The following is a 22025-nucleotide window of genomic DNA, read 5'->3' on the forward strand; positions in this document are numbered from 1 at the left end:
GTCCCCTGTCCCTGAGAAGGCCTGGGCCCAGGGGGGTTCCCTGAAAGAAAGAACAGATGGAGACACATGGCCTCATGGTTCCGGGCTGAGGCCACACCCCTCACCTCATCTCTCTTCTTGGATCCCAGGAAATGGCGTGCCACGTGCTCAGGCAACATGTTGGTGACCAAGGCCTCGTTCCAGCGTCGCATCTCATAGACACGTTCCTTCTGGTCGTGGACCTCAATCTTCCACAAGAAAAGCGTCCGTGCCAGTTTTTCTACCTACAGACACAGACAAGGCGAGGCATGTGCTCTGAGCTGGCCACTGGATAGAAGGATGAAAAACGGGAACAGCCAGGCATGGTGGTTCACGCCTGTAATCCCAGCACTTTGGGAGGCCGAGGCAGGCGGATCACCTGAGGTCAGGAGTTCAAGACCAGCCTGGTCAATATGGTGAAACCCTGTCCCTACTAAAAATACAAAAATTAACCGGGCATGGTGGCGGGCACCTGTTAATCCCAGCTACTCGGGAGGCTGAGGCAGGAGAATCACTTGAACCCAGGAGGCAGAGGTTGCAGTGAGCGAAGATTGCACCACTGGACTTCAGCCTGGGCGACAGAGTAAGACTCAGTCTCAAAAAAAGAAGAAAAACAGGAACATGAATAGAGGAGCTCCCCTTGGAAAGGCTGGAGGGAAGATGGCTAAATGGCAAGGGAAGTAAGACCCTGCAAGGATTCCTCCTCATCAAAAGGCCACCCGATAGTGCAGTGCAGTTCCCAGACCCATAGTTACAGCAGATATCCAGGAGGCCTTCTGGGACCTAATTTCAGCTGCAGGTCTGTCTCGTGGAGGTGGCAGCAGTGGGGATCTCCCAGCTCAGAGGGGAGTCCCCTTTCTAAGCAGGCACTATTTGGATGAGAAGTGGCTTGGGAAGGCTGTGCTTTCCTGAAGTCACTAGGGGGCACTTGAGCTAACAGGATCTTTCTCCTCCCTCTCCCTCCCTTTTCCTCTGTTGTCGGGTTGGTGGGGAGGGGGGGGCGTCACTTGTCACCCAGGCTGGAGTGCAGTGGTGTGATCTCAGCTCACTGCAGCCTCAACCTCCCAGATTCAAGCAATCCTCCTGCCTCAACCCCCCCAAGTAGCTGGCATTACAGGCGCAGGCCACCATGCCTGGCTAATTTTTGTATTTTTTAGTAGACACGGGGTTTCACCATGTTGCCCAGGCTGGTCTCAGACTCCTGGAATCAAGTGATCCTCCACCTCAGCCTCCCAAAATGAGCCACTGCACCCGGCCTTCTCTTTTCCTTTTAACCCAACAGAAAGTCCATCAGCTCCCTTCCCTTTCTCTTCCGGCTCCGTGGTCAGTTGTGCTAATGTCCCCCAGCACCATGGGGAGTGCAGGGGCCATGAGCCCCTGGCCTAGGGGATAGAGATTTGATTCAAGATGTTTGCGCCTTCGCTCTGTCCCCTCCTGCCCTCACTCCCATGCTTCCTTCATCATCCTGGAGGGGTCGGATGGAAGAGGTGCGGCACTGTCCTCCTGTGTGACTGAGGAAGGAGCCTGAATATAGAAAAGGCGGTGGCCTGACCAGGCTCACGTGTGGGGCTGGGTAAAGGGAAGCCACAGTCCTTAGGAGCTTGGTCTCTTAGGTCCTGGGGCTGCTTCTCAGGAGGCCCTGTGGGTTGTGGGCACAGAGCGGGGATCGTGCAGGCGGCACTCACGTGGCGGGAGAAGTAGTAGAAGCTCAGCATCATGAGGAACACCATCACCATCATGGAGTACTTGGAAGGCACCAGGGGCAGCCTGCCGGGCAGAGCGCATGCAACTGAAAGGGCCTCCCGGAGGGGGCCTGATTCCCTCTGACTAGACGGTGCTGCTTCCTGCCAATCCAGCCCCAGAGCTCACCCCAGCTCCTTAGGCCCTTTCACATCAAGTCAGGCTCCCCCTGGGCAGTAAAGCTTTCTTAACTCACTGGCCTCCTCTCCAACAGCCAGGCAACCCCTGGCCCCTCCTGGCTACACCTGGGATTTACATCAGGGCGCTGCTCCCCAGGTGTTTAAGAAACACTGCATTGCCTGACTGATCACAGAGGTAGCTACGACCATGCAGGAATTTGCAGAAGAGACATCAGTGATGGGATTTCATAGCCATGGGACTGGGGTACAATCTCACCATGGCTTTTTATGTCGTTCGTCCATATTTTTATGTGGAGCTGTGGTTAGTTTCCATTACTGTATTGAATATACCAGTTATGTATCCATTTCCTGTTGATGTCATTTGGGTTGTTTTCATTTGTTTCGAGGGAGGGGGTATGTCTATTACGAACAGTGCCACTTTGGATATTCTCATACATATATCCTGGGACATGAGTATGTGCATGAATTTCTCTAAGATATGTATATATATACACATATACACATGTCTGCGTGGGCGTGTATGTAGGAGTGGAATTGCTGGGACACAGGTTTATTTTCAGCCTTACTAAATAGATCAAAATATTTTCTAACGTGCCTGTACTAACTCATACTCCCATCAGGAGTGTAAGAGTTACTGCCGTACTTGATATTGTCAGACTTATCTGGACCAGTACGTGTGTGATGGTATTTCATTAGGGTGTGACTGGCATTTCCTTGATTACTTGAGTGCCATTTATTAGTGGCCATTTAGAGTTCTTTTGTGAAGGGCTATGCAGGTCCTACCCCTCTTCTATTAGGTCATCTTTTTATTTCTAAACTTTCTTGAAGGTCTAATTCAAGTCACTGAGTCATAAAATTTTAAAACCTTGGCACTGGCAGGGACCTTAGAGAACTTCTGCTTCAGTATCCTCCTCAAGAGATGAAACTGCCACTCGTGGAAACTGACCTGCCTGTGACCCACAGAGAATTACTGCCTGCTGCAGGCTCAGAAGCCAGGTCTAAATCCAAAGTGTGTTCCTTCCTCCCTCATTTTCCTGCTTGTCTGTCCTGTCAGCCAGTTACATGCAGCTGCCATTCACCTGGCAGTTCCTTCCCTCCTCACTGCCCTTCACGCAGAGGCCTGGATGTCCCGGTCCCTATCAGAATCATCCTGCCTCTGCTGCAGCCCTCCTGGAGGAACCCATGCCAGCTCCTCTAACCTGCATGTGCTAGGTCACATGCCTCCTGGAGGGTGAGATCACAGGGCTTGGGCCTGTTGTATTCCTGTCTCTAGAAGAGGGACTGTGAGCGCAGGCCAGGAGGGGAAGCCGTGGCCCTTACCCGTCAGTGCCGTTGAGCCCAGGGGTGAATCCCTGCATCTTCTCTAAGGTCACCATAGGTAAGCTGCTGGACAGATAACAGCACAGTCAGGCCCCATCTGGGAACAAGAGCCTGATGCCCAGCCAGACACCGGGGTATCCCAAGTCCTCCACTCAGGGAGAATGGGAAGAATCTATTCCCAGGTCCTAGCCAACCAGTGATGCGTCTGTGAGCCGCCAGGAACTCTGGCTCTTGAACAAGCCTCTGAGGACCCCTAGTGGCAGAAAGCCACCTCAGCACAGGCCCATGGGCTCAACTGAGGACTTTGCAGGTGGGAGGAAAGAGGCAATACAGATCCCCAGTCGCGCTTCATCTTACTCATGCTCCCGAAAACGCCTGTGGTCGTATTCATCGAAGACGGGGCGCCAGGCGTAGAGGTTGATGGCGGCCACGGCGCCCGCGACGAGCAGCATGAGTGTGAGCTTCACCATGTGGCTGACCTGCACCAGCATGATGGTGGCGATGAGAGACAGCACGGCCACGTAGTTGTAATACTTGGGGTTCTCCAGGCAGCCGCCCTCTGTCTCCATCCCTGCTGTCGCGTTGCTGGGTCCTGTGTAGTACTGGAGACAGCTGAGCTGGAGGCCAGGATGGCAGGAGGGGACACACGTTCAAGAGAACAGCAGGTGCTGGTCACACAGAGCTGTGCATGGCAGTGTGTGCTCAGCTGCCACCTCCCATGGCTCCCCCAGAAACACCGGGAAAGATGGGGAAATTTACCAGGGACTAATCATACAAAAGTTAGTAACTGCAGCTAAGAGCCTTACTGTTGCCTCATTTGACATTCACAAAAACACTCGAGTATTTTTAGTACTGTGCCTGTTGTACAGAAAACTCAGGCCAGATTTGCCCAAACACAATTAGCAAGCAGAAAAGCCAGAAGTAGGAGCCAAGTCTTTAGGCTTCAAATCCAACATGTTCTTCCCCACATCACACTGTTGCTTCAGGAGGTACCACGGGGCCATGAGCTCCACTCACAGCCTCCCCGTGATGACAGCTAGGCTCTGCCCAAATCCTTCCACTGGGGGGACACTTTGCCTTCTGGAGTCTTCACTGGTTCTGCTACTGGGCAGATGCGGCCAGGAGAAAGTGTATCCACAATCAGAATCAACCCCACGTTTTTTTAACTTTCACCCAAGGGGGCTTATCTTGCTTGCGCGATTCCTGGCATATCTATATTCTAGCATGAGCAGTTGTTGCACCTCCCTAAGCTTTTTACTCCTCCATGAGTGACAGCATCTCTAGGTGTCCTGTACAGTGTCCAGGACCCTGTGCAGTGGTGACCCCCACACCTGGGTGCCAGGTTCCAGGCGTTTTGTGACATGTAGGGGGCCTGGGGCTTCCCTTCCCTGGGTAGTGGGCACCAGCAACCCCTGGCCAAGGTAGGCTCTGGAGCCCCTAACTCCTCAATCCAATTGGACTTTTTTTTTTTTTTTTTGAGAGGGAGTCTCGCTCTGTCGCCCAGGCCGGAGTGCAGTGGTGCGTTCTTGGCTCACCACAACCTCCACCTCCCAGGTTTAAGCGATTCTCCTGCCTCAGCTGCCCAAATAACTGGAATTACAGGTGCGTGCCACTGTGCCTGGCTAATTCTTGTATTTTTAGTAGAGATGGGGTTTCACCATGTTGGCCAGGCTGGTCTGGAACTCCTGACCTCAAGTGATCCGCCCGCCTCAGCCTCCCAAAGTGCTGGAATTACAAGCATGAGCCACCGCGCCCAGCCCCCATTGGACTTGATAACAGCTCCAGGCATGTAGTGCTCAATACGTGCCCAGTGGTTCTAAACCAATAGATCTGGGCTCCCAACTCCTGTCCCTTCTCCCCAAGAAAGCATTTGGCTGCCCCCTCAGGGAGGAAGAACACACAGGACCGGGACTTAGAACTGCCTCCATTCTGGACTCTGTCACTTCCTGGCTGTGTGACCTAGAGCAAGTGAATTATTATTTATTTACTTTTTTGAGACAGAGTCTCACTGTTCGCCCAGGTTGGAATGTAGTGGCTCAATCTCGGCTCACTGCAACCTCTCCCTCCTGGGTTCAAGCGATTCTCCTGCCTCAGCCTCCCGAGTAGCTGGGATTACAGGTGCGCACCACCACGCCTGGCTAATTTTTGTATTTTTGGTAGAGATGGGGTTTCACCATGTTGGTCAGGCCGGTCTCAAACTCCTGACCTCGTGATGTACTCGCCTCAGCCTCCCAAAGTGCTGGGATTACAGGCGTGAGTCACCGTGCCTGGCTGATGACTCTTTTTGAGCGTTTGTTTCTCCATGTGAAACTGCAGATACTAGTACAACTGCTCAGGACTTTTTCACAGATTAAATGAATCAACATACATAAGGCATCCAGCACAGGCCTGGGCACATGAAACTGGGCTCTTGGACTCTGGGAGAGGAGTTTCAAGGAAACAAGTTCATCCCAGAGGATCCCTGGATGGCAGGGACAAGACTCCTTCCACTAGGCAGGGATGATGTGTTTGGGAACCTAAGAGCCACTCCAAATCTCCATGACAGTGGAGGGACGGATTGAGAAACTGCTCGTGTGACCCAAACAGAAGCCCTTCTCCACTGAGAATAGGGGCGTCCCTTCAACAAGGACAGCAGGAGCTCACCATGTCCACGACATTTGCCATCACCAGGATGAAGATGGCGAGCATGGCCCAGGTGTTCCTGGCCCAGCGGGTCCGGTCAATCCAAGTCGAGAAGGCCACAAGCTTCTTAGGAAAGGCCTAGAAGGAATGGAATTTCAAGAGCCATGAGCCTTTGCCAGCCCTTTCTCCTGCAGACGTGACTGCCAGCAACTCAGGCTGCTCCCATATTCCAGTTCCAGGAGCCTCAAGAGGGGCTGTGCCTGGGAGTCGCCCGACAGCTGACAAAGGGGCAGAGCGGAGAAGAGGGTGTGGGAGTTCTGGCGCTGTGTCGGACCTCCTCCATGTGCCTGTGCAACAGCACAGCTTCCAGGGCGCAGCCCTCTCCACAGCACATGCGGTGACGAGGCGAGGCCAGGGCACAGAACCGTTTTCAGGGCTGCTCGTCTCTGGAGAGCTACTCCTGCCTGTCCTGGCTCCAAGTGACCTGGCGAGTCACCTGTGAGATTCATGTTCCTAAACACTGCTTTACCTTTGTCATTCTGATAATAAAAAAACCTCTGCTTGGTACCCCAGTGCCGTATGGGATAAAGCTTTAATCCTTTTAGTCTGGCTTCTAAGGGCCTTCACAGTCAGGGCCAACCCACCTTCCAGCCGGCCGTCCAACTGCTTCTCTACCCAGGTTCCTCTTTACTCAGACTCTGCCATACTCATGTGTGCTGCAGCGCCACAGCCTGCCACAGCCCAGCCACGGCCCAACCAAGGCCCACCATCGGCCAGCCACAGTCCACTATGGCCCAGCCCCGGCCTGGTGGCCCAGCCAGAGGGAGTGCTCTGCTGATGGTGAATGAATGGATGGGCAAGTGCCTGGACCGTCCTAACAGAAGAGAGTCTGTCTGTCAGGATTTGACAGCAAGAATAACTCCATCACCACCCAGTTTTACAGGGAGTGCCACTCACTTCCAGAGGCTTCCAAGCTCAGCAGAAAAGTGCCTCTTACCCGGGGAAAGATGGCAGCCAGGGAGCAGATGGTCAGGATGAGGAGCAGAGTCTCCCCCACCACGAAGGTCACATAGTTTGTCATTAGCCTGTGACAGAGAGAAGACAATTGGGAGGGGCCAGAGGGGACAGTGAGATGGGGTGAGGGGCTAGGAGAGGAAGGGACGGGGACAGGGGACAGGGGGCAGGGGATGGGGAGGCCCCTCGGCACAGCACGAGTCCATGCCTGTGCCTGTACAGCTCCACACGGTGCCAGGGAATTGCTGCTGCCTGCCATGCAGAACAGGAGAAAGGCCCTGATGAGAGGGGCCGCCAGCTGAGTGCTGGCCTGGGAGCAGGCCAGTCTCCAGCTGCAGCTGCTGCCTGGGACATTTCCCAGAGAGGGAACGACTCACAGGTGGCCTGGGCACAGCCCAGGATAAACTTGGGCAGGGATCTTAGGAATGCGCCCCTGCCATGTCGCTGTGCTAAAGGGACAGAGCACGGAGCAGCATCGGTCCCTCGCTGCTGGGGGCTGCTAAGAGTCCGCCTATGGCAGCCGCCCCCAGCTTCACAGGGGACACACTCTTAACACATCCACCTTAACCGGACGACTCCCGGAAACCTGCTCTCCATACCCTCTGCTCACACCCATCCCCATTTAACCCCTCCCTGGAAGGTACCCTTGCCAAGAGCCCCAGAAGCCTCCTGGTAGCTAAATCCACGTCCCATTTTCAGTCACCTCTCACCCCTCCTTGAGACACTTTTCTCACTTGGTTTCTTGAGTCCCTGGTGGTACTTTTCCGTCCCTGCATCTGGACACACTGCCTTGAGCTCAGCGAGTCTTGTGTTACCGCACAACCTGCATGCTGGCGACGCCAGGTTCACGTCTCCAACCCCACCCGCCCTCTGAACTCCAGATCATGGACTCTGGCCTCCTTGGCTTGTGGGCATTAAAAACTTCACGCGTCCCAAACCGAACTCCTGATCTTTGCGTCTGCCCTTTCGTCTTGCCACCTCATCCCCATCTTGGTTAACGGCACCCCCGTCCTGCCAGTTGCTCAGATCAGAAGCCCAGGAGACGTCCTCAACTCCACACTCACGCCGCACAACCAATCTGCCGGCAACTCCTGTCAGTTCTGTCACCAAAATACATTCAGCATCCATCCATCAATCCAGAAAATTCAGAATCCAACCACTGATCCTCCTCTCTCCTCGGCCTGGCCTGGTTGCCACAGTGGCTTTTCTGGGTCACTATCTGGTCTCCTCTGGTCTCACTGCTCCTGCTGTGCTCACTAAGCACTGTTCTCAGCAGAAGTGAGCCTCTCCGGGCATATGTCACAACTTTGCTCTCTTGTTCCGCGGCCTCCTGTGTTAAGAGTGGAAGCTGGCGCCCTGCGGTGGCGTCTGAGGCCCCACGTCTCTGAGCTGGACTCCTGCTACTCTTCCAGTGGCCCCTGTTCCCGCTGCAGTGCCTCCTCACCGTGCCTCCAGGGGCCAGGCCACTCCAGCCTCAGCACCTCTATCCGAAGCAGGTGTCCCCCAGATAGCAGAAGCCTCGCCCCTCACCTGCTTCCGGGCATTACTTAAATATTACCCTGCCAGCAAGGCCTGCTCTGATCATCCCACATCAAAATGCAAACAAAGCAAAGCCCCCGGGCAGCATACCCACTTCCTTCCTTGCCTGCCCTGGATTTGCAATACTTACTCCTGCATGGATGCGTATTTTAATTGTTTAATTGCTTATGTCTATAGCTTCCCCTACCAGAACCCAGGTTTCACGAGAGCAGGGGTTTCTGTATGCCGTATCACTGCCATGGCCCCAGCCCCTGATCGCCAGACATGAAGCAGACAACCAATCAATACTCATGGAATCAGTGAATTTGAGCCTCACCACAGTCCTGAGTGTCAGCTGGGGCAGGGGTTGTTCTCATTTCACAGATGAGGAAACAGATGGTGCCGGAGCCTGCAGTGGCCTGCACATGGTCACACCCCCACAATCTTAGATGGTGTGACCGAGCCCAAGGCTCCCAGCAGGATTACAGTTTGTCAGGAGTAATCCTCTGTGACGGGGAATCCCCGATTGGCCGAGGGGAGAAAGGGAGAACGAGAGAGTGGTCATCACCCTCAGACAGGGCTTCACCAGCTGGGGACTCCAGGAGGCCCACCTTGCCCTGAAGGGCCTGCTGCTGTGTTCGAGAGGGGTCAGTCTGTGCCCAGAGCCTAAAATCTATCTTTATCAAGATAAGCCAAGAAAGGGGCCAGGTCAGCCTTGGTGACTGAGGCAGATGCAGTGTCCCCATCTTTGTCCCAAGAATCACTGTGGGCCCATCCAGCCAAGGTCTCCAGCTTTCTGATCCTGGCCAGATCCCCATTCTGACGCTAGGACTGCTCCAAAACCTGGGGCAACATACAGGAAGGAAGCCCAGGGTGCCACCTAGCACTCTTGGAGCCCGTGGGGCCGTCCCAGTGGGGGTCAGGGAGCAGAGACAAGGCTTGCTCCCCAGTGTCAGGCTCCCGCTGAGACACCTGCCTCCCCGCACCGCCGCAGCCGAGGAAACTTGTGGCCCTCCCCTCCCTCACCAGGGGTCGATGAGTATCTCAACCAGAGCCGTGCAGAGCAGGACGACACAGGAGCAGCTGAAGGCAGCCCCACTCTGCTTCTCCTTCTCCACCGAGTAGCGGGTTTCCATCTCAGGGTCCATGAACCGCATGGACAGGAGGAAGGTGTTTCTCTTCTTTACTCTGCAGTGGGAACAAGCCCCATGAATCCCAAATGCCACACCTGCCTCGGCCTAGCAGGGGGACCGTATTTGGGATGCCCGGTTTCCTGAATCCCTTGTCAGGGCCCGGGAGGAGAGGTGGGCCTGGACGCCTCCGGGTGGCGCTTACACTTGGGCAGACTCTCGCTCGAGCAGGGCCTCGTTGAGCAGCTGGTTGAGCTCGTGCTCGTCTTCGGAGGCGTCCACCACTCGGTCAGCCAGGTCCTGCAGGCGCAGCCTCCGGCGCGGGTTGGGGAATGAGGGGTTGTCGGCCTGTGAGCCAGGGAGGCAGCGTGAGTGGGGGAGACGGGACCGAGTGGCGGGGAGGAGCTGAGAAAGATGGAGGTGGAGGAGGAAAGGAACCAAAGAGGGCATCTCGGAGGACCAATCCCTCCAGCTCTCAAGTCCCTTTCCGGGAAGTCTTCCCCATGCTCCCGTGTGGCTCCATGTGGCCTGGGTCTACACCCAATGCTCCAGGCCTTCTTGGCTCCCTGGGCCCCACCAGAGCTCTGCAGGGAGGGTCGCGAATGACAGCATTGTAGGGAGCAGCCCCTGGCTCCTGAGTAAGAGACCTGTGATCGAGACAGCTGCCGGGTTGGGACAGTCCTGGCACTTCCTGCTGTGATGTGGGGGCCATATACATCGGCACCCTGGGGACATGCATGGCTCCCAACTCTAGGACTTCAGGGAACTATTAAAAGAACTCCCATCTGGCTCATCTGGAAAGGAAGATCTGAGGGGGAAAGTGATGGGAGAGAAAAGAATGTTCTCATCACTAGAGGGCTGACAAGGGGCGGCGGGTAGGTGGAGCTGGGGCACCCACTACCATTTTATTCCCAGTTCCAAGGAAAAAGTATCAACTCCAAAAACAGGAATCCTGGCTGTGATGACACAGCCATCAGTCTAAACAGTCACTGAGACTGGCACGCTCAATAGCTGAGAGCTGTCTGAAAGGGTTCAACAGTGCATCTGGGAGCCACAGTCAAGACTCCCTGGGGCCGGGTGCGGTGACTCATGCCTGTCATCCCAGCACTCTGGGAGGCTGAGGTGGGTGGATCACTTGAGATCAGGAGTTTGAGACCAGACTGGCCAATACAGTAAAACCCTGTCTTTACTAAAAATACAAAAATCAGCCAGGCATGGTGGTGCACGCCTGTAATCCCAGCTACTCGGGAGGCTGAGGCAGGAGAATCACTTGAACCCAGGAGGCGGAGGTTGCAGTGAGCCAAGATCATGCCACTGCACTCCAGCCTGGGCAACAGAGCATGACTCCATCTTAAAAAAAAAAAAAAAAAAGACTCCCTGGTCTTAAGCATCAGCACAGGTGTGCCACTGGTTGACAGTTTGACCCCAGATAATGTTTCCCCAGCCACATCTTCCTCTTCTGTAAAATCACATGGATGGTCTGTGGCAGCAGCAGGAACCTGTTCCTGAAGCAGATCCGGGAGCAGCGTGGGCCTGGCTAAGGGTCAGGGCCCAAAAAATCACAGGCTGCTAAAGCTATATCTGTGTCCTCCTTGCTAGTGAGTGCCTTGAGTCTGTACCTCCACTTTCTATCAAGAAAACTGCAATAAGGAAAACTTGCTGAATGTTGGGGGACTTGAGAAAAACCTAATTTACCCTAAGCCCCGTCTACCATCTTGTTCTACAGCATCTGCTCTAATGGCACCAGGGCCAGCTCTCCTGTCCCCCTCACAAGGTGAGCCTGGCAGCCCCGGCAGGGCAGACACCCCATCTCTGCAGCACTGACCTCCATCAGGAAACATGCTCCAGACGCCCTGCAGTCAGGGACCAGTTCTGGCCCAAGAGGCAGCCTGCACTCTGGGACAGCATGCTAATTCCTCACCTTTGGGGGCTGCGGAAATATCCCATCTTGCATGGAACTTGTTGGGTTTGAACCTAGCCAGAGAGGTGAGTCCAGGTCTGAAATCTCACTTCCAAAATTGTCTCAGATCCTATAGAATTTTCCATGGAGGTCCTCACTGATCTCAAATCTACAGGATTCCAGGTCACCCCAACATGTAACTGATGAGGAGACAGTAGGGTTTTGTGGGGCTGGAGGGGTGACCTGCCCATGGTTACAATGCTAAGCAGGAGGAGGTCCTGGGTGGTGGCCAGGTCTCCCCAGCACAGGACTCCTGCTGCAGGAATGTATTGCTTCCTGGTGTCTGCCCGCATCTGGCCCCTCAGTGGCCCCTGCCCTGAGCCCTGCACATACCTGGGCATCCTGCTCCTCGGGTTTCTCCGACGTGGACCCGCTGCTGTGGGCACTCCCGTTGGGCTCCTTGGTCTCAATGAGGGCAGGGGAGCTGGACTTTGAGGAAGCTGGTGCTCCATTGGGCAGGGCCTAGAGGAAAGGAGAGCTCAGCCATGATCCGGGCGTGGGATAAGTGGCACAGACAGGGCTGGAAGTGACAAGTGTGTGGAAGGCAGTGGTGGGATTAGAGAGCGAGCGGAGGCCATGGAACTTGCTTGTGGATTGCAAAGTGAGGCGTCAAGGATGACTTCAAACTTTTTGGTCTGAGCAATTATTAATAAAAGGATGGAACTGCCATTAACTGAGATGGGAAGACCGAGAGCAGGTTTTGGAGTGGGAAGGCGGGCAGGAGCTTTGGACAGGTGGCATTTAAGATGCCTATTATATGTACAAATGGAGGCATACAAGTGGCTGTATGTTGAGTGCAGGAAAGCCACTGGGGCTGGAGATACAAATTTGGGAGTTGTATCCCAAGAGAAGGCCTTTAAAATGACACTGGATGAGACCGACATCGAGGTTAGAATCAACAGGGAGTCTATCAGCCATCGCTCCTGCAGCCTCACCAGAGTGGGCTTTGCTTTAGCCATAATTAGGCAAAGCCTCAGCCATTGAGCAGTCTCAGATGACGCAATTTCCCTGACAGCCACCACGCTCCTTAATTCCAAGTCTTGTTAGATGGACTCTCATACTGGAGGAAACGGTTTTGACATGAGAGATTACAAAAAATAAACAACCTCCAGATTCAGTAGGGGATGGTAAAGGGATCAATTTCTGCAACAGCTGCTGTTGGTTTCTAATCAGACTGACAGGAGGTGTTTGGGGGTTGGTGGACAGGCCTGGGGAAGCTGCTGACTGCTTCAGGTCTGTAGATATTCCGGGGCCCCCACACGAAGACCAGGCCAGAGGGCAGGCCCATAGGATGCTCTGCTGCAAGCTTGTTCAACCCGCAGTATTTGATGTTTGGCCCAAGACAATTGTTCTTCCAATGCAGCCCAGAGAAGCCAAAAGATTGGACACCCCTGCTCTATTACTTCTATCTCATTCCTTCATTTCCCACTCAGGAAACCTTCCTGGCCTTGGTCCTCCTTCCCCATGACCAGTCACCCCACTCCCAGCCTCGTCTGTGAGCCTCTCCCTGAGCATCCATGTCACTCCGGTGGCTTCACTCACTTCCGCCGTGCAGGAGACTCTGAGCTCCAGCCCAGCTGCTCTCCTGGGCGCCACCGACACATCTCCAGTGCCTCCCTTCTGGATGGGGTCTTAGGATATGCTACAGTCACCTCCACTGCAACTTGCCATGAATTACACTCACTGTCTCCCCCAGAAACCAGCTATCCATCGGGAAGGGTGCCAGCCTGCCACTCACCTCTCATAGCCAGCCACCACTGGGTCTTGCAACTCTTCTGCCATCTTTCCTTAATCTCCTCCTCTCCAACCCCCTAATCTGGGAGTGGGGTGGGGGAACTCACCGAGCCATTGAGGCCATTCTGGGTGGCTGTTTTCTTCACCTCTGGCTTGGAGGCAATGATGAGGTAGGTTTCAATACCCTTCTCTTCTAGGTAATCACAGCGGCTGCCCCCATCGCCTGGTTCCACATCAAACTCCCCTTTCAGGCAGTCCATGGTGCTCTGGGAGATGTGAACGCGCCTGAATTGCAGAGAGAGAGGCCCTGAGCGCCGGCCAGAGGTGGCCCTCACAACCCCCGGGGACAGTCCATGGACCACAGATGCACTGGCTGCTGCTCGGCCCCGTGTCTCTCGGGCATGTGGGGCAGAGGCCAAGTGGGGGCAGAGGCCAAGTGGAGGCAGGGGCCAAGTGGAGTATCTGCCACTAACTAGCTGTGTGGCCCACTAACTAGTTGTGTGGGCCGTGTGGCACCTACTCCCATCTCAGCCTCAGTGTTGGAGCCATGACACAGGAGTACAATCTTTCTTCAATCTTTGATCCACTGTGAAGTGGATCAAATGTGATAAGGATTTTTTTTTTTTTTTTTTTTTTGAGACAGTCTTGCCCTGTTGCCCAGGATGGAGTGCAGTGGTGCGATCTCAGCTCACTGCAACCTCTGCCTTCCAGGTTCTAAGCAATTCTCCTGCCTCAGCCTCCAGAGTAGCTGGGATTATAGGTGCACACCATCATGCCTGGCTAAATCTGTATTTTTAGTAGAGATGGAGTTTCTTCATGTTGGTCAGGCTGGTCTCAAACTCTTGACCCCAGGTGATCCACCCGCCTCAGCCTCCCAAAGGGCTGGGATTACAAGTGTGAGCCACAAGATCCAATTATCCCCCACCTTGCACATTTCTCAGTTGCAACCCCTGCTGCCAAGGGAAAACAAAACCCGTTTCTGAGGAGTCACCACTGAGGGCAAGAATCCTAAATGCCACTGAAGGAAGCTGCCTGGCCCAGATGGGGAAGGCTGAGCTGATCCTCCCTCAGCCTGGCCCTGCTAAAGGCAGGGCCTCCATTACTCACTGATCCTGTAAAGGAGCTCAAGTAAGACATGTAATTGCACTGCGACCTGCAAAACACTGCCTCCGAGCCAGCCACTGACGACTGCTAATTACTCTCCCTTTGGGGAGACCTGGGCGCTGGCATAAGGAGAGCTGGGGCAGCTCCCTAAGTAGGTAAAGGGGAGGCAGCCCCCTAAGTGGGTAAAGGGTAAAGGAGGACAGGCTACTGCAGGGTCCAGGCAGGAGAAGCCTGGACACACATCTAACATCAGGCCCAAAGAGGCTTCACCCCAAGGCAGGTCAGAACGGCCTTAGCCAGGGCTGGCGCAGGACAGGAGGAATGCTGTTCCGGGGTGGTGGGGGGACCTTCTCTGAGGCCCCCTGTCCCTCATCAGGGTCACAGCCCTGTGGTATGGAGGGGACGGGACGGTCCGGTCCCCTCCCCAATCCTCACACCTGCCCCCGCGGAAGGGCACTCACCCAGGGATGCCGCCGGCCTCCATCTTGTTGGCTACAGTGACGTCAGTCGACCACACATCGTACTGCCAGCGCTTCTGGCCCAGGACGCCCCCCAGCACGGTGCCCGTGTGCACCCCCACACGCATGTCCACCCCAGTCTTGGTCTTCTCCCGCACATACCTGCCATGGACACACAGAAAGGAGGGTCAGGGCGTGGCCTTCACAAGACAGCCAGCCTGCAAAAGAAATTCATCGTGGGCCTCTTCCCCTCCACAAGAGGGGGCCTGGTAAGGTCCCCACAGCTTTCCGCCTGCACTGATGTCCAGTAACCCATGGTGTTGGGTCGGGGGTAAGGCAGGCCAGGGCCAGCCCAGAGTCAGGCATCACAGGCCAGCAGGACAAGGGCACCAAGAGACTCTCCTCCCTATCTATCCCCACTTCCTGAGGGGCCTCCAGTTTCTTTCTGCCGATTACTCTTCTATTCATTCATGCAGTTAATATTTCACTGAGCATCAAGTATGTGCCAGGCATGTTCAAGGTGCTGCAGACATAGAGGTGAACAAAATAGCCGTGAACAGTCCCTTGCCTGAATGTGTCTGACAGAGAAGGGAGAGGATGCTAGAGTTCCTGGACTACTGCCCCTGGGATAAAGGCCACATTGCTTTTTTTTTTTTTTTTTTTTTTTTTTGAGACGGAGTTTCACTCTTGTTGCCCAGGCTGGAATGCAATGGCGCGATCTCGGCTCACAGCAACCTCTGCCTCCTGGGTTAAAGCCCTTCTGCCTCAGCCTCCGGAGTAGATGGGACTACAGTCATGTGCCACCACACCCGGCTAATTTTGTATTTTTAGTAGAGACGGGGTTTCTCCATGTTGGTCATGACTGGTCTCGAACTCCAGACCTCAGGTGATCTGCCTGCCTTGGCCTCCCAAAGTGCTGGGATTACAGGCGTGAGCCACTGCACCCGGCCAACGCTGCTTTCTTTCCAGGGCAATACTAGATGGGATTTAACCTGGAAGATGGTAAAAATGCAAAGCTGCCCCCTCGGAGAAGAGGGTAAAGGGTGGGCAACTTCCAGGACTCCATCCCATGGGGGAGGGGCCTTGGCAGGAGCTTCCCTTTCCGCATTGGTGCCTGATGTCACCCCGGGTTCCCCAGAGGCTGGAAGTCAACCAGAGGGACTGCCCATCTGAGAGCTGCAAGTGCACTTGGAGCAGGGGCAACAGTGGGGACAGTGAGCACATGAGTCTGCCTCCCTCACAGCCTAGGCTGGAGCACAGAGGCTGGGGTGGGCTCCAGCCCCAGCCCTGAGCCCCTCTGCCAGGGGCTTACAGTCACTGCATCACAAGATGGAGAGGGCAGTGCCTTTGGGGGTCATGGTGAGAAAACACTGAGGAGAGATGGGGAGCACCTGTGGGTGCTAGCAAGTGTGAGGAAGTGTGAGGAATTTCACAACTGCAACTTCCAGCAAAAAGGGAATATGTGGACTAAGGCTGGAAAAGTGGGCCCCACAGGCTGGGGGAGGCTTACAGGTCCCCTGGGCTGTGAGGAAGGTAAGCCACATCCCAGCTTCCAGAGCAGGGGCCTGTGCCACCCGTCAACCAGCACTGTGTCCCAGCAGGGCACAGTCTTTGCCTCCAGCCGATCCCCCACCCAGGGGCTGTGGCCAGCGCAGAAGACCTGCTTCTCCCTGGGTCCAGGGTTGGGGCCCTTGCTCTGGGAGCCTCCCTCCCAGAGGCACCCCACTTACGAGATGGCTTCCACCATGGCAAGCCCCATGAGGATGGAGCAGACGGCGTGGTCCTCACGGTAGTCAGGCAGGCCGCAGATGCAGTAGTAGCAGTCACCCAGGATCTTAATCCGAAGCTGGTGGTATTTCTGAAAGGGGAGGGCCTGGTCTATGCTCCAGCCCCTCATCAGTGAGGGAGGAGTGGCCAAGAAAGCAGAGGAAGGACAGAGGGAGAAAATCATGGGGCTGGGGATGGTGGCCAGGCACAGGCCATGAGGGCAGGCCCTGCTGGAGAGCCAGGCGGGGCCAGGGACTTACAGCTGCCAGCTTGTCAAAGCGGGCAAAGAGCTCGTTGAGCAGCTTCACGAGCTCCTGGGCACTGCAGGCAGAAGACAGCTGGGTAAAGCCCACGATGTCGGCAAAGAGGATGCTGCATGAGGAACGAACCGTGGGGGTGAGGCTCCAGGCAGCGAGGTGTGCCCGCTCCCTCTCCAACCCACAGGGCAGCCAGGATCAGGGTGGGAGAAGGTCCTCCCTCACCCCCTCCAGGGCAGTGAGACCCTGGCCCTTCCAGGTAAAGTCAGGGCTCTGACCTTGCACTTGTCCTAGCGGACTTCCCCCTGCAGGCATCCCTCCCTGTAGCGCCTGGGGACCACCCCACACTGCCCACTCCTGCCCGGGCTGAACTCATCCTTCTTCCTAGAATCAGAGGTCAGGGCTCTAGCCCCAGTGCTGGCCCTGAACAGCTGGGTGACCTCACAGGAGTCCCTTCCCCACTCTGGGTGATGTCTGTTCTATGATGGGGTTGGACCAGGCAGCCTAGAACACACTGTAGCTTAAACACCTGCCGGCAGCTTCTCCCGCCGGGTTGATGAGTGCCGTGGGGAGCCTCGCTTCTAGTCCCTGGAAAACCTCGCGAAGCCCACAGCGCCTAGTGGGTCCTGCAAAGACGCAGCCCTCCACGGCCTGCTCTGCCATCAGAGCCGGCGTACCTGACGTTCTCATGGCGGTACATGTACATGGTGTTGAACTGCTGCTGGTCCTTCTGGCTCTCGTCTTTCTTCATGTCTTTCAGCATCTCGTCAGCCACGTGCTTGGGCAGGATGGAAAGCATGAGGTTCTCCTGTGAGGGACAGGAGAGGGTCAGAGGCAACGGTAGGGCCTGCTAGGGGCAAGTTCAGATATTTCTTGGAAGAAACGCCCCAATCCTGGCAAGAAACATGAGCCGGGAACCACGCTGCCCTCCAGAGAGACCTCACAGACCTGCCTCGGGAACAGCCAGGGGTCTGGGACAGGCAGCTTCTGGCCCTGACGAGGCTGAGGGTGGCAATGGCCCCTTCAGAGCAACTGAGGGGAGCCAGAAATGCAGTGAAGCATCCTAAACGTGACTCTGTGCTCAGCATCCTCGTGCCACAAGAAGCGCAACAGTCCTGCGTGGGCTGCTGTACCATGAGTGCTCCCGGTAGCCCTGTGGGGTCACTTCAGCCACCCGCCATGGCTGCACAGAGCCATCGCTCACGAAATTCTGCTTTGACCCGATCAAAGACTGACAGCAGACCAGGCACCACACAAGGTGCCAGCGACACAAAACCAGCAAGAACATCCACCTCAGAGAGCAGAGGGTCTCACTGGGACACAGGTAAGCATGCCCAGTGCAGCATGGCAAGTTCTGTGCCCAGAAAGAGAGCAGAGGACTGCGCAAGAGAGAGGCAGGGACCGAGGTCGGCTGGGGAGGAGGCATCAAGGAGGCCTTCCTGAAGGAGCCTTGGCCGAGCCCAAGACACAATGCTGAGGGCACTCCTGTCAGAGGCAGCCATGTACACCAAGTCACAGACACACGCAAAGCGTACCAGGGTCCTTCAGGGACTTCCATGGAAGTAAAAACAGAAATATGGCTTGAGAGCTAGGCATGGTTTAGATCAGGGTCAGCAAACTGTGGCCTGTGGGCCCAATCTGACTGCTGCTGTCTTTCTTTTTTTATACAGGGTCTTGCTCTGTTGCCCAGGCTGGCGTGCAGTGGTACAAACATGGCTCACTGCAGCCTCAACGTCCTGGGCTCAAGTGATCCTCCCACCTCAACCTCCCAAGTAGCTTGGAGTACAGGCATGCATCACCACACCCAGCTAATTTTTACATTTTTTGTAGAGACAGGGTCTTGCCACGTTGCCCAAGCCATCCTCTCTGTTTTCATCAAGTTTTCCTGGCACCCAGCCATGCTCATTGGTTGATATACTGTCTCTGGCTGTTTTAACACTCCACTGGCAGAGTGGGGTAGAGGCGACAGAGACCGTGTCGCCCACAGAGCCAAAAGTATTTACTATGTGGCTCTTGTCAGAAGAGGTCTGTGGCTTGAGTGGCACCAGTCTCTGGAACGGGGAACAGAGGAGGAGCGGCAGATGTGAGGGCAAAGACAGGGTTTGGTTCTGAGGTGCTGCGGGGCCTCTGTGCGGGCACCTGCAGGCAGCGCTCAGGAGAATGGGCTGAACCGTCTGCCCTGGAAGCCATAGGTTGGATGAGCAGTAGGGAGAGAAAACCAGGGACAGAACGTGGTGCTGCAGAGACAAAGCCAGGGGCGGGAGGCCCAGCAGGGAGCCAGTCAAGAGGGCAGCACTGCCCCCGTCCCCGAGGGGAGGACGGTGATGATGGCGTCTGGTGAAGGACGGTGGGGGGCACTTGGGGGAGAACCTCAAGTTGAGGTTTTGCAAGATGGAAACTGTAAAAGGCCAAGGGACATGAGAACTGGCTCATGGCAGGGACGTAACTAAAGAAAGTGTATCCAGAGAAGGGTCAAGATACCAATGAAACCGCAGCAGGCACAGGCAGAGGCCAGGGAACTGGAGGGCAGAGATGTGGCTGGAGGACAGGTGGCCACTGACCCTCAGGGTGGAGGGCTTCCAGGTGGCTAGGCCCGTGTTGCCATGGGGTCGGCTGCTGAAAGGTGAGGAGCACATGGGCAGGGACTCAGGATGCCCAGGAGCTCTGTATCTAGAGTGCAGATCCCAGACTTTACCACCCTGGGTCCAGGGTGGCCAGAAAACCTAGAACTAGTGGCTTGCTCCTCAGCAATCAGGGCCTGACTGGATGGCTGCAGATCCCAGGTCACAGGGGCAGCAGCCAGGGACTTCGCCTCCTGACAAGGTCTGGGCAGGGAAGCAGGCCCCACTGCTCTGGCTCTGCTGAGTTCAGGGGTCCCTGAGGCCTGAAAGAAGTCAGCTCACCCTGGATGTCAGATGTGCCTGCTCTGGAGCAGGAGGAGGTGGTGAAGGCTCAATTCCACTCCTCTGAGCGGAGCTCCAAGTGGTCCCCAGTCTGCTGTTGTACTCGGGCCCTCAGCACCTGGTAAACCAGAGGCCTCCCTTGGGAGAATCAGCTCTGCTATAGGTCCCCGTCGTCTGCACTCTGTAGCTTCATGGGGAGAATTTATCACCTTTCTTACAGGAAATCACACCATTAGGACAAGGTGAGCATGCCTGGCAGGCACTGGCCCCTGCCTGAAGCGGTTACAGTGGTTTTGCTCTTTGATATGGTTTGGCTGTGTCTCTACCCAAATCTCAACTCGAATCGTATCTCCCAGAATTCCCACGTGTTGTGGGAGGGACCCAGAGGGAGGTAATTGAATCACGAGGGGCCGGTCTTTCCTGTGCTATTCTCGTGATAGTAAGTCTCACGAGATCTGATGGGTTTATCCGGAGTTTCCACTTTTGCTTTTTGTTCATTTTCTCTTGCTGCCGCCATGTAAGAAGTGCCTTTCGCCTCCCACCATGATTCTGAGGCCTCCTCAGCCATGTGGAACTGTAAGTCCAATTAAACCTCTTTTGCTTCCCAGTCTCAGGTATGTCTTTATCAGCAGCATGAATATGAACTAATACAGTAAATTGGTACCAGTCGAGTGGCACGTTGCTGAAAAGATACCCAAAAATGTGGAAGTGACTTTGAAACTGGGTAACAGGCAGAGGTTGAAACAGTTTGGAGGGCTCAGAAGACAGGAAACTGGGAAAGTCTGGAGCCTCCCAGAGACTTGGTGAATGGCTTTGACAAAAAAGCTGATAGCGATATGAACAATAAGGTCCAGGCTGAGGTGGCCTCAGATGGAGATGAGGAACGTGTTGGGAACTGGAGTAAAGGTGACTGTTACGTTTTAGCAAAGAGACTGGTGGCATTTTGCCCCTGCCCTAGAGATTTGTGGAACTTTGAACTTGAGAGATGATTTAGGGTATCTGGTGGAAGAAATTTCTAAGCAGCAAAGCATTCAAAACGTGGCTTGGGTGCTATTAATGACATTCGTTTTAAAAGGGAAACAGCATAAAAATTTGGAAAATTTGCAGCCTGACTATGCGATAGAAAAGGAAAACTCATTTTCTGAGAATTCAAGCTGGCTGCAGAAATTTGTGTAAGTAACGAAGAGCTGAAAGTTAATCACCAAGAAAATGTGGAAAATTACGGCAGACACCTTTGCAGCAGCCCCTCCCATCACAGGCCCTGAGGTTTAAGAGGAAAAAGTACTTTCGTGGGCCAGGCCCAGGGTGCCCATGCTGTGTGCAGCCTAGGGACTTGGTGCCCTGTGTCCCAGCCACTCCAGCCATGACTGAAAGGGCCCAGTGCAGAGCTTGGGTTGTGGCTTCGGAGGGTGCAAGCCCCAAGCCTTGGCAGCTTCCACGTGATGTTGAGCCTGTGGGCACACAGAAGTCAAGAATTAAGATATGGGGAACCCCTGCCTAGATTTCAGAAGATATATGGAGATGCCCAAGGAAAAGTTTGCTGCAAGGGCAAGGCCCTCATGGAGAACCCCTGCTAGGGCAGTGTGGAAGGGAAATGTGGAGTCGGAGCCACCACATAGTCCCTACTGTGGCACTGCCCAGTGGAGCTGTGAGAAGAGGGCCACCGTCTTCAGACCCCAGAATGGTAGATCTACTGACAGCTTGCACCATGCGCCTGGAAAAGCTGCAGACCCTCAACGCCAGCCTGTGAAAGCAGCTGTGAGGGAGGCTATATCCTGCAAAGCCACAGGGGCAGAGCTGCCCAAGACCACAGGAACCCACCTCTTACATCAGCGTGACCTGGGTGTGAGAACTGGAGTCAAAGCAGATCATTTTGGAGCTTTAAAATTTGAGCTCCAAAGAAGCCCCACTGGATTTCGAACTTGCATGGGGCCTGTAACGCCTTTGTTCTGGCCAATTTCTCCCATTTGGAATGGCTGTATTTACCCAATATCTATACCCCCATTGTATCTAGAAGTAACTAGCTTGTGTTTTTATTTTTTTTTTTTTTTTTTTTTTTGAGACAAAGTCTCGCTCTTGTCCCTCAGGCTGGAGTGCCATGGTGTGATCTCAGCTCACTGCAACCTCTGCCTCCCCGGTTCAAGCAATTCTCTTGTCTCAGCCTCCTGAGTAGCTGGGATTACAGGCGCCCACCACCATGTGAGGCTAATTTTTGTATTTTTAGTAGAGACAGGGTTTTGCCATGTTGGCCAGGCTGGTCTCGAACTCCTGACCTCAGGTGATGCACTTGCCTCGGCCTCCCAAAGTGCTGGCATTACAGGCGTGAGCCACCATGTCTGG

General features: G+C 54.9%; 1 protein-coding gene across 4 annotated transcripts in view; it reads right to left on the minus strand.

Moving 5' to 3' along the window:
• Positions 1-22025, minus strand: part of ADCY3 (adenylate cyclase 3) — a 106073-nt gene that overhangs the window by 5086 nt on the left and 78962 nt on the right. For 2 of the 4 annotated variants that reach the window (XM_017893327.1, XM_017893328.1), the window contains exons 4-17: positions 17460-17590; positions 16786-16897; positions 16489-16616; positions 14762-14920; positions 13304-13481; positions 11796-11924; positions 9708-9850; positions 9399-9560; positions 6838-6925; positions 5862-5978; positions 3576-3835; positions 3219-3284; positions 1704-1785; positions 105-263 (exon numbers count right to left, since the gene is read on the minus strand). In XM_017893327.1, the coding sequence (XP_017748816.1) occupies positions 105-263; positions 1704-1785; positions 3219-3284; positions 3576-3835; positions 5862-5978; positions 6838-6925; positions 9399-9560; positions 9708-9850; positions 11796-11924; positions 13304-13481; positions 14762-14920; positions 16489-16616; positions 16786-16897; positions 17460-17590 (1914 nt within the window). The remainder of the gene's footprint in view (positions 1-104; positions 264-1703; positions 1786-3218; positions 3285-3575; positions 3836-5861; positions 5979-6837; positions 6926-9398; positions 9561-9707; positions 9851-11795; positions 11925-13303; positions 13482-14761; positions 14921-16488; positions 16617-16785; positions 16898-17459; positions 17591-22025) is intronic. The other 2 variants (XM_017893329.1, XM_017893330.1) reach the window with 2 other exon arrangements.

Source organism: Rhinopithecus bieti, unplaced genomic scaffold (assembly GCF_001698545.2).
Source record: "Rhinopithecus bieti isolate Rb0 unplaced genomic scaffold, ASM169854v2 scaffold_23816, whole genome shotgun sequence".
NCBI classification, from domain to species: domain Eukaryota; kingdom Metazoa; phylum Chordata; class Mammalia; order Primates; family Cercopithecidae; genus Rhinopithecus; species Rhinopithecus bieti.